Source organism: Mycteria americana, chromosome 6, assembly GCF_035582795.1.
Source record: "Mycteria americana isolate JAX WOST 10 ecotype Jacksonville Zoo and Gardens chromosome 6, USCA_MyAme_1.0, whole genome shotgun sequence".
NCBI classification, from domain to species: domain Eukaryota; kingdom Metazoa; phylum Chordata; class Aves; order Ciconiiformes; family Ciconiidae; genus Mycteria; species Mycteria americana.
In genome coordinates, this window is record NC_134370.1 from 19,548,726 (window position 1) to 19,560,820 (window position 12,095).

The 12,095-nt window shown below is 37.4% G+C and overlaps 1 protein-coding gene across 15 annotated transcripts in view; it reads left to right on the forward strand.

Moving 5' to 3' along the window:
* PLCE1 (phospholipase C epsilon 1) overlaps nt 1-12,095 on the forward strand; it is a 163,979-nt gene that overhangs the window by 139,249 nt on the left and 12,635 nt on the right. For 9 of the 15 annotated variants that reach the window (XM_075504833.1, XM_075504828.1, XM_075504832.1 and 6 more), the window contains 8 exons: nt 1,118-1,225; nt 1,666-1,782; nt 1,866-2,024; nt 3,041-3,164; nt 5,992-6,033; nt 6,791-6,915; nt 7,630-7,747; nt 11,928-12,071. In XM_075504833.1, coding sequence (XP_075360948.1) covers nt 1,118-1,225; nt 1,666-1,782; nt 1,866-2,024; nt 3,041-3,164; nt 5,992-6,033; nt 6,791-6,915; nt 7,630-7,747; nt 11,928-12,071 — 937 coding nt within the window. The remainder of the gene's footprint in view (nt 1-1,117; nt 1,226-1,665; nt 1,783-1,865; nt 2,025-3,040; nt 3,165-5,991; nt 6,034-6,790; nt 6,916-7,629; nt 7,748-11,927; nt 12,072-12,095) is intronic. The other 6 variants (XM_075504836.1, XM_075504843.1, XM_075504839.1 and 3 more) reach the window with 4 other exon arrangements.

A 12,095-nucleotide genomic window follows, 5' to 3' on the forward strand; every position in this document is an offset into this window, starting at 1 on the left:
AACATGATTGCATTGAATAATGCAATTGCAAAGGAGGTTTCTTTAGTAGCACTGCACAGAGTGATGTGAGTATTGTGTCGGTAATAGATGGGAAGTGAGATAGAGCTCAGCTGGCTCCAAAATTTGCATGATGCAGAAAAGCTTCTTCCTGTCCCTCAAGTAGTTGTCGCCAGAAGAGAAGGGGCACTTTGTTCTGGCTCAGTGTGTCTGACTCTTACAGAAGTGGTGGTGTGCCAGCTTCGGCCACAACTGCCTTAATTATTCAGGTTTTGAACAGGAGAAGTAATTTTTTCTTTGTTCATGAATGTGTTTGCTGGAAATGGTTTTGATTGTCGAGATCTTTGTTTTCAGTAAAATATTTAATTGTAATACAGATAACTCTTTCAATGATAGGCATGCTAACTAGTGATAGCAATAATAAGCTGGGCTGCCAACAGGTGGGTTAGCTTATCTTTCCCTCCATCCTTCCTCTTTGCTTTCTTCAGTGGTTTTCTAGCAAGCAGGGCTTTCTAAAATAAATACATGAATAAATAAGAAATGGATGGATGGGTGGCTGTAAATTAGCTTAATATCATTAAATAAGATGGCCTGGCACATTTCCATTCTAACTATCGTCATGGAAGTTGTTCATAAGACATTATTTTCAGACCTTCTTCTATTTAAAAAACTAACAACAAAAAGAACCAGCAAGCAAACTGCAGATGCTGTGCCCATAAGCTGTCATGGTAGCAACCTGGAATAAATTGCCAAAAGCTGCTTTTGCAGGTAGAAATATGGAAATGTTTCTCTCCCTCAGAACATTAAGCTATACATTAAGAATCACTTTCTGCAAACAGATTCCGTGTGTCCTGTAAGATACCATTAATTTCAAAAATTTATGGTACTTCTCCTAAGAACGTAAATGCTGTCTTAATTTTTCCCACTCTTTCTCAACCTAGGGAATGCAGTTAGCTGGGGACTGTAGCTTCTGTGGGCTCTGTTTACTCCACAGAGATTGCTCTTACCAGCACTTCTGCTGAATCACTGGGCTTTCATTCAGCTCTGCAATGTCTGTCTTCTGCTTTGATGGCATGAGACTGTGGCTTATACATGCTTACACTGTTCAATTGCGTTGTAGGTTCTTTTACAAGGCTGCAGAAGTGTAGAATTAGACTGCTGGGATGGCGATGATGGGATGCCTATCATTTATCATGGGCACACTCTTACTACTAAGATCTCTTTTAAGGTATGCTGATAATTGCACATAGAAACAAAAAATGAGAAGAAAATCAGTAACTTTTTCTCTAATGAAGGAAAAAATTTGCCTGCTAGAGAAGTTCAAATCCTAATGGGCTAAATCCTAATAGAATATGAACTATGGACTATGTCAGACGTGAACTCCTCAAATGTAAACATTATGCTTTTCAAATTAGTTTTTGTAGCATACATACTATGATTTTTTTGTCTTTTTATTGCCAACATAACTAACATAAGCCACTGTTACCAGTTTTGTTGTAACAAGATGCTAGGTTGATCTGTAGGAGCTTGTTTTGAAAGCAAGTTGTGGATTCTTTCTTCTTAGAGGGGAAAACAGATGCCTTCCTTTCTCCCCTTTCAACTAACAGTAAGTCAGCTGAATGCTGCAAAATAATCACATGTTCTTTCAATGACCTTTCTTTCTTACAGGAAGTAGTTGAAGCTATTGATCGCAATGCATTTATCACCTCCGACATGCCAGTTATCATATCAATAGAAAACCACTGTTCATTGCCTCAGCAACGCAAGATGGCTGAAATTTTCAAGGTAGTCCACAAATTGTGGTAAATTATTCTAAGCAAATGCCTTGGGATTTTCCATAATGTATCGCATGTTCTTTGATATTTCAGAATGTATTTGGAGATAAGCTGGTAACCAAGTTTTTATTTGAGACTGACTTTTCTGATGATCCCATGCTTCCTTCACCTGGCCAACTGAAAAGAAAAATCCTGCTTAAAAACAAGAAGCTGAAAGCCCATCAAACACCAGTGGATATATTGAAACAAAAGGTAAAGTCCTTCCTTAATAGCAAGCAGTGAGACCTAACTTTTGTTAGAAATAATTCATTTGTGTTTGAAGTTTTTGCCATTCCAATATGTACAGCAGAATAATCTAATACATATTCATGCTTGGAAGACTCATGGTGGATTGCAACACTTTCAAATAAGTAGACAAGACATATAGTAAAGTATAGATACAGCGTAACAAAATTTCAGTGTATTTTAGTTTTATAATACTTCATAATATTATGATTAGCACCACATGCTCTATGTGATAAGCATAAATGAAGTTTCACTCTGAGGCTATAACATTTGCTATTCGTGTTTGTTGAGAAATAGTGATATGCATTGAGTATGTCTGTATACATACAATATGTAGTAATTTTTAGTAGAATTCTGCTTTGTTTCTTTTTTCATATTCAAGCCAGGAAAATACTCTTTCTGACTCCCTTTTCAGGGAGACTCTGCTATTCAAGTAGTGCTTATACCTATATGAGAATTTTTTGGGTTTCTAAAAATTAGGGCTGCATCTCTGGTAGCCTCAAATTAACAATGTCTGTGGTTAGTCAGCAATTAGATTGAATCCTTGAAAACTAATTGCTTTTACCCAAAATGTAAACACAATTGAATTAGAATTGAATTCTTCTATCAGAATAAGTAAATCACACTGATCGTACCAGTATGTGGACATTCTCCATCTTTTAAAAAAGTTTTAAACTGTTTCCAAAACAGCATACCTCAGACTGGAAAAAGGCAGTCTTGCTCTGAACAGTGTGCAAAGTGGACATTTTCCCATCATTAATCAGGTTTCATATCTTATTTGGTGTTTTTCTGCCAATACAAATTTTCTTTATACTCGAACCCTTAAAATGGTATTTTAGTTTGATCTTAACAATCTTACTTATTTCTCATTATATATATTCAGTGCTTTCATGTAAATAAAATAAGATGCAAACAGTGATGAAAACTCTTTTGCTTTTTAAAAATACTTACCAATAATGTAATAAGTGGTTCTGTTGCTGTAGGCTCACCAGCTGGCGCATATGCAAGCACAGGCTAGCAATGGTGCTAGCAACCCCACACCTACCAATGAAGAGGAAGAAGATGAAGAGGATGAATATGACTATGACTATGAATCTCTTTCTGACGGTAACAATATATATTTCTTTATTACAGTGCTGCTGTTAGAACTGTAGCAATAAGGCCTGTAAATATTCTAGTTCAGGAATGATGTAGGTAAGTTGATCTTACCTTGTGAGAGGAAGATGTACGAAATGTCCTCAGTGGCACTTTGGTGCAGTGGCCTATAATACTGTGAAAATAATTTGACTGTGTAGAAGACTGGAGTGTGACTTTAACTCCAACCATTAGATGTTTTAACTGTGCAGTGTATGCTAAATTGTAGTGTTTATAAATTATATTATATTTTATTTATATTATGCAAAAATGATTGTGTTCATAGTGTACTGCTCTATCTGCGTTCACCTGTACGGTCTTTCCTAAGGAGTTTAGACACCTGAAAACTCAAGGTTCACAACAGGCTTAGCCCTTGCATCTCCATGACTGCCATTAAATTGACCTAAGATGCAGATTCTCCAAAGTCCTCCTTGGTTACTGTTGAATCCCAGAGATCCCTGAAGTACCTATTTTAGTTACACTTTCAGTATCAGCTGTTCACTTCATGCGTAAAAGTAGAGAAGCCACTGAGTCCCTGGCTTGTTCAATAAAGATGGCTTTATTAAAGCTTTAGCCGCTCAGTGAAAAAATGGCAAGGCATGCCTTACTGACTTGCCTTGTAAGTTCATGTGCTGTCTACGCTTCAGCTATCCTGACCTTCAGGAACTGGCAGTTTAGCATAAATCCACCTTTAGGGGCAGCTTATAGATCGGATATAATTATTGGCATGCCAGAGGTGATAAAAAATACTGCAGTTATTAACTTCCACTGCTTCCTTAGCTCTCCAGTTCAGTCAGACACGTTTGATTTAACTACAGATGAAGGACAGAATATGCCAGACTGAGGTGGCTGAGCTGAAGTCATGCATCTTGTTTTGCTTCTCTTGCTGCGGGGCTGGTAGATTCTGGTAGAGCAAACAGCTAGAGTCAGAAACATTTAATCCTTTCAGGCTTTGTCAAAGAACATTTCTCAAAACCCCCATGCATGGATTGAACAAGCTGGATGCATCTAAATGGGTTACTCATTATTTTTCATTGGTAATTGCCAGAGTATATATCAAAGTAGATCACCACGCGTTTACCCAATGAGACAGCAGTGATGGTACAAGTAATACCAAGCTCTTTGGGTAGTTAAATGCTGCACCATTGTTAAACTCCATAAATGGCTCAGAAAACTGACCAAAGGGACAAAAAAGTTACAGATGCACTTCAGTGTAGATAAACATAAGGTAATACATTTAGGGGAAAAAACTTAAACCTTGCTTATGTGATTGTAAGCTCAACAATGGCAGTAACAATTTGGGAGATCATGGACTTATTGAAAGTTCTTTGAAATCCTCAGCCTGGTGTGCAGTGACAGCCAAAAGATAGGGATCGTCAGGAACGGTACTGAAAAAAAAACATCTTTCTGCTTCTATATAAAACCTTAATGTGCCACAACTTGAGTTCTGTGTCCAGTTCTTGCCTCCAGATCTCGAGAAGGATATGGTGGAGTTAAGGAAGTTAGAGAGAAGGGCAACCAAAAAAGTAAAGGGAGTGTGGCGGTGGCTTTGCACGGGTCTGAAAAGGCTGGAATTCTCCAGCTGGTAGAGAACGAGGGGTGAATTTGAAGCAGGTTTACTAAATCATGAAGTGGTGGATAAGAGCAGTAAAGAACTGTTACTCATTAGATCTAGGAGGTGCTCAGTAAAACAAGTGGAAGATCAGTCTAAAACAGGTAAAATAAAGTATTTCTTTGTGCAGCTGGTAGTAAACTTCTGGAATCTGCTGCCACAGGAAATTGTGGAGGCAAACGGTATCAGCAGATTGAAAAAGAGGATTGGACAAATTCATGGATGGGTTTATAAGCAAATGTTATAGGTAGAAATGTACGGTCCAACATCCCTAATATTCAACAATTGTAGATGTTGGGGTGGTACAAGGGAAGTGGACCATGACTAGTGGCTGGATGCTCTCTTTAAACAGCATCTCCTGTTTCCACTGTCAGAAAGAGAATGCCGAGCTAGGTGGACCATTGGTCTGATGCAGTTGGGCATGTTCTCCTAGGTAACGTACTTCACTCATTGAACCTTTAAGTCTAATGGGTACCTGTTTAAGTTCTAGGTACCATGTTCAGAGAAGAGGTAAGGCTCGAGCATGCCCTGCAGCACAGGACTTCTTTCCAGTTGGTCTCTTTTTTACATTACTTGCTTCTGTGTCAATGATTTAAAAAATAATCATAAAATTAAGGACCTGACACTACTTGTGCTCTAGTGGTATTATTTATGCTAATAGGAAAATGTATGAGTTTGGTGCCGGTGCTGCCTTCAGTTGCGTTTTGCTAGAAAGTTGGCCTAACTGGCTACTTGAGAATACTCCTTGTGTGGGACAGGGTGGAGATAGTGTAGATGTAAATTGCTGTGAAAAAGTTGGATCTTTAACATACTTGCCAGGAAAATACTGCAAGCTAACTGCAGTAAGTGATGTTTGAGCAATGTTCTAGTTAAGAGAAGGTTTGAGAAATCTGAAGCTAGCAAGAAACACTCACACCTTCCAATATATGAAGGAATCTGCAGCATTGTTTACTTCTTTATTACAATGATTAGTCTTTGGGATCTTTAATTATGTTACTATTTTGGCAAAACTAATCTAAATAATGAGCTGTAAACTTTCTAAAAGATTTTCTGTTTTATTTTCCTTACTGATACATTAGGTTTGTGTAAGGCTAATAGTTTTACAACTGACACTTAATTTTCATTTCTCTGGCTGTAAATCTTAATTTCCTTTACTCTTCTTCCCTCTCTGACTCCGTTTCCCTGTAGCTGATGTCCTTAATGCTTCTCCTGCTCCTAACAGCCAGGAAGGTAAAGGCCATTTGGTTGAGCATTTTAACTGCATGAAATAAGCACTGCATCTCCAGCCTGTTACATGTGACAGTGCGAATATGTGGTTTCTACTTCATATTAAAAATGCAATCAGATATTTTTATATGGCATTGTTAACCGGTCAGGAACGGTTAGAAGACTGCATGTGTGCCACCGGTCATGCGTAAAAAGAATATGGTCAAAGCATCAGGAATAGCAGGAATGAAATAAAACCATTCCTTTTGTGACAGTTACAATATTTTGGTTCAGAAAGACCAAATTAGTAGGTTTATTCTTCTCTGATAAATATGTAGCTTTGAAGAGGAATTTCTATAGATGTAAAAAATATTTGTTCATGGTGAATGTAAGGAGAGGAAAGCCAAAACTTGCTGTACAAAGACGTGTACGTGTTTGATTTGGTTAATTGTGTTTGGACTTGAGCAAGGCTTTGTTGTTCAGGAATATCAGTTGTTTTCAGATGGCAAGCTTAATTCATTAGATGATTTTGTTTTAAGCATCTTCTGAGCACAAAAGGATGGGCTTTTAAAGTGCAACATATTAACCAAAGCCGAGCATTAAATTTTTAAAGTAGAAAGTTACTACTAAAAGAGAATGCTTTGACCAGTAAATGCATTATTTTGGCATCTGGTTATTCAGATAAGATTCACAGCATTGTCCACAAGTACTGTTAATTCAAATTAAATTTCCAGTTGAAATTGTTTGGCTTTATGTTTATTAAAATCCCATTAATTTTTAGATAACATTCTTGAAGACCGACTTGAGAATAAGTTATCAAGTGATAAACTGCAGTTTGAATATAATGAAGAGACTGCCAAACGAATAAAGAAGGCTGATTGTGCTACTTACAATAATAAAGGAAAGGTAGTTCTGCTTTTTCCCCCTTTCTTCTGAGCCACACTTTGATATATAACCAGCTTCAAAAGGATTTGAGCAGTTTAGGTAACTGAGACATCAGATGGCAAATGTGCTTTAATGAAGACAAATAGTAGAAAGCATGGAAACACACCAGAGAAAATAGATTGAATAGAACAAATGCTGAACATACTGTTCAAGAAAAGTCCTCAGAGGTTATTGTATATACAGGCTATTTGGCTGAATATTTTAACTGTCATTGCTCTCAATGAAAGGCTTCATTGAAGCTAAGTCCAGACATTTGTTTAGATATCTGATTTCCACTAACATCAATGGAACCGAAGATTTCATCTGAATCTTCAGCATCTTTTGTGTATATATAAATAACACATCGCACTATGATATCAGATAGCCATGTTACCTTTTATTAAACCATCTGACACCTGAATCACTGCTTTGCTGTTTAGTGAATTGTACTTTCTCCTGAACACAGATATTTTTTGTCTAAATGTTTGTAGAACTGTCTCTGATTGAGGCCTTTGCACACTATTCCAGTATCAGTAACAGGTATTGATGCATAAACCTGCACACAGAGGTCTGTTAGGTGAAGACAGCAAACCATATAGGAAGAATGAAATAAAGAATTTTAAGGACATAAGATATGCAAGAGTGCTTTCGTATTCAGTAATTTTATTATTACATGTTCCTGGAATTGCCACTTAGGTGTACGATATGGAGCTGGGTGAAGAATTCTATCTTCCGCAAAATAAGAAGGAAAGCAGACAGATAGCCCCAGAGCTATCAGATCTTGTAATTTACTGTCAAGCTGTAAAGTTCCCTGGTAAGTACACTGCCCTGTTTTATTGCTTTAGGCTTTCTAATTCTTGGAGACATGGTGTTTATGTTTTGAATTAGTTAGTACAAGCATTTTCAAATTGAAGTAGTCGAGGAGCTTTTTTTCTTGATGATTTGGTAGTCTACATAATAATAGCTCCTGGCTGAGAAGTAGTATACATAAATTATGTGAAGACATATTGTTTGTCATATTAAAATGTTTACAAAAGTGAAATTTGCCAGTCTTCACAACTTAGACAACTGCTTCATTGCCAAATGACCGATGACAGAAAGCTTTATCTTAAGAGCTCTGAGTTTCCATGTAAGGACGTACTGAATTAGGAAGGAAAATATTCTCCAAACCTTGCAGGAAGAGCTTGTCACATTTCTTTAAGTGACCTCAATTTAACGTGTTTCACCTTTGCCTACAGCTACATCTTCTGTTCTTTCCTAAGTACATAGAAGGGGAGCCATTTGGGCAGGTAAAGCAGCCTTTTCATGGGGTGGGTGAGGACAGTTGATTGCGCAGACACACACACACATTCTTTATGGAAGGGGTTAAGGAAGTAGGAGGGTCTTCTTCTGTACAGTAGGAAGAATAATGTTTGCAGAGGAAAAGGAGAGGGAGTAACTGAAGAGGCGATCACTGATAGTTACTTGTTCAGTACTGAAACACGAGGTTGAGTATGTTTTGGCTCATACTGAATACATAAATACTTTTAAATTGAGAATTTATTGTTTATTGATGTGTTTAATGTTTTGAATGAAGAATCTGCTTTTTAATGGAGTGGTTCTCTGTGGAAAAGTTAGTAATTCTGCCAAATCATGATCTTATACAAATAGAACTATAATCAGATTAGAGAAGCTAACCAAACATAAAATAGTGTCAAATTGGCAAGATAAACATGCTGAAAAATGGAGAGACATTCTTTTATAATCTTCTATAACTTTAAGAATTGTAGGTGTCACTTGTAAAAATAATAACTTCTAAAAATTCAAATCTGATACTCTTTTTAATGAAATTTGCAATGAGATATCTTTCAAATAAAATATTTTCATTTGAAGAATGATATTCAAGATTAAACAGAGATAGTTTAAGTTGTTCCAAGCATTTTGACACACAAAGAAGTTCTGATGTTCTAAGAAAACTTTAAAATACTTCAGTTTTTTAATGTAATTTCAGTTATAAAAGAAATACCCACTTTCCTTATCGCATTTCTTCCTCTTGCTTTAAAGCTGTGGAAATTATTTTTCCAACAAACTTTGTCTCCTTTGAGACAAATACTGCCTTCTCTGCAAGATATGTAGACTTCCATGGCCACCATGCTACTGACTGGATTGCTCTGCTCAGCTGGAGGGCACAGACAGGGTGCACTGCCATACCCCAATACGGTTCATTAATAATGAGAACAAGGCTGGTACATCCACGACTATGTAGCTCTGTTGACTGGGTTCCTAACCAACTCAGAAAATGTGAGAGTTTTGGAAACAGGGAGGGCAGAATTCATGTCAGTGGCGCATCAATGGTGTAAATACTTTATTTCTCATGTCTTCATATATTTCTATTCTGTGTCTATAGTTGCCTATGTCCCTGAATGTTAATCACTGATTTGTGACTATAAAAAAGGACAAGGACCATTATGCTCACTTATCCTAGCCTACAGCGTAACATAGACTTCCCTAAGTGCTCCCTGGTCAAAACAGAATTTATCATGTGGAGAAAATAACATTTCTTGTTTATAGAATCTCTAGTAGCAAGGAACCCACCGCAGCTCTTGTTTCAGTGGGTTTTGACCCTTACAGTCCTTGCTGAACTTCAATTTCAGTCTGTTGGATGTTATCATACCATTATCTAAGAGGGTGAAGGTCTGTTCTTTTGGGTCACCCAAGATGAGGGCAGTGAAGCATACTTGAGCACAATACTGCTAAAACCCACGGGCACCTGGCCGTCGCCTTGGTGCTGAGCATCCTTACACAATGAGTAGAGAAAGTTGAGTACATAAAAACGGGATCTGCACAATCAAGTGTGGAGAGCAGGGAGTCACCTGAGCTAACCCGCATGAAATTCAGTCACCGTCTCCATTGTATCAGACTATCTGCCCCTATGGTATCACTTTTCAAGAAACTGAAGTGAACATAAAAAAGGGAACCCTATATACAAAAGTACCGTAAATTCTTTTTCAGGGTCTGCAAACCCGCAGACTAACTGAGTGTTGGTCTGAAACACAGGGTGAGAAAGTGACAATTACAGTTTAACCTCTTACTTTAGCATGGTTAGAATAAGAAGGGCAGGGAAGTTTGCCATCCTCTGGATTAAAAATCTAAAAGCAGTAAAGCAGTGTGGTTGTATCTAACATGAGAGATGGGCACTGAATTCTGTAACTCAGAGGATACAGCATAGGGGTTGTAGGGAGATACAAAACATTCACTCCATCATTATGGTAGTATGATAGGATCTGTGTGGAATATGGTGGGATCTAAGCTGGCCCGCTTTGACCAGAGGGTTGGACCCAGATGACTTGCAGGTCCTTGCCAACCTCCATTACTTTATGAATTTATGATTCTGTGAACAGGTGATGCTATATTTTGAAGTCAAGTTTCAATTGGAGTGAAAAGGGGAGCTTGTCTCTGGGAGGAGGCATGTCACATGCAAAGCACAGCCATGGGAAACACTGAAAGAAAACTCCCAGCTGCAGCTTACCCTGTGGCCACCACGTTGGGTTCAGTTAACCCTGGTGTTTTGCATTGCACTCTCTGGTGATTTATGAGGTTAGTCTGTTTCCTCAGCGACTGTCTCCACAACAGGATTTTGAAACATGGATCTTGCTTGCCAAATCCATTTGATCCATTGAAAACTGAGATTAAATAGTGCTGGAAGTACACAGTGCATAACTCCTCATTCTTCTAGTCAGTTCATATTCCTTGATCTCAGCTTCTACCATCTCCTGTGGTTTATGTGTATGCTTTGGCCCAAAGAGACAATACGTCTCCAACGCTGAAAACATTTATGTGTATGCAGTTCCATTGAAACTATCAGCATAATTTTACTAAGTACATGTAGACATGCTGTAAAGATTGAGAGCTGAAAATTTACAGCTGTGGACAGACTTCAGTAGAAAAGCGTCCAGTGTATCCTCTTTGTGATTTACATGTGTAGTTGAAATATTAGTATTAAATCCAGAACTGTCTTTAGGCAGGTGTGAATTGATGTGAGTTCGAGGGTTGTTTTATGAGTCACAGTTAGGCAAATAACCGTGTACTTGCTTTGTTATATTTTATATCACAAGTACATCTTGGGTCTCTGAGAGCATCCCGCACCTCACTGCTGTGGGTGTCAGAATAAGCATCGTGCGTTTTGACTTACTTTAATTTTGGTCTGCCATGTGCTCTCTCCAAGTCAACAGAAAGAAACGGACCTTAAGGGGGATTAAGTCTGTTTACTTCACTGGGATTTAGATCATGATTTTAATGATTATTTTGCTGGAATGCATACGTTTGAATAATGGCTATACTAGAGCTTTCCAGCTTCACTTCTAGTACATATTGGCCATTAAATGCCTAATGGATTTTGCACACCTACCATATTTCTCATCACTGAAATACAAATTCTAAACAGAAGAGGAGAACTCTGAAAACATCTTGAGGTCAAACTGTGTAACCAACAGCATTTGGGCTTTTTCCTTTACATTATATCTTTAAATCATATTTTTGCATTTGTTTAATTATGTAGGTATCCTATCCTAGATGAATTTGTTTATATTCACTATTGTACAGATTTATTGCTTCTGTAGAAAGGAATTTTTTTAAAATTATTCTAAGGATGAATACATTGGGACTGTTGCTGCAGAATTTTTTAGTATTAACTAGGACCATTTGGTAATTTGAGACAGAGCCTTCCTCAAGCCAAAAAGTAAAATGGAGAAAAGTTATATCGCAGACAGATAATTGTATATCTGTATTGCTTCATATAATTTTTTATATACATTATATATATAAACATACATAATATATACGTATATAAAGGCATGTATGTATGCAAAGATGTTAAAATTAAATTATGGAGAAAAATACACTGCTTGCCCTGTGTACTATATAACAGGAGTATTCATGCCTTCAAAAATAATGTAAAATATGATGGAAAATGTCATGACCTCTTGGTCATGTTTTTTGGCTCATTTATTTTACATTTATGGGAACAGGCTTGTCAACTCTAAACCCATCTGGCTCTAGCAGAGGAAAAGAAAGAAAAAGCAGGAAGTCCATTTTTGGCAACAATCCTGGCAGGCTGAGCCCTGGGGAGTCAGCTACTCTTGCCAAAGCATCTGGAAAAGGTAAAGTTAGCATCTTCTTTCATC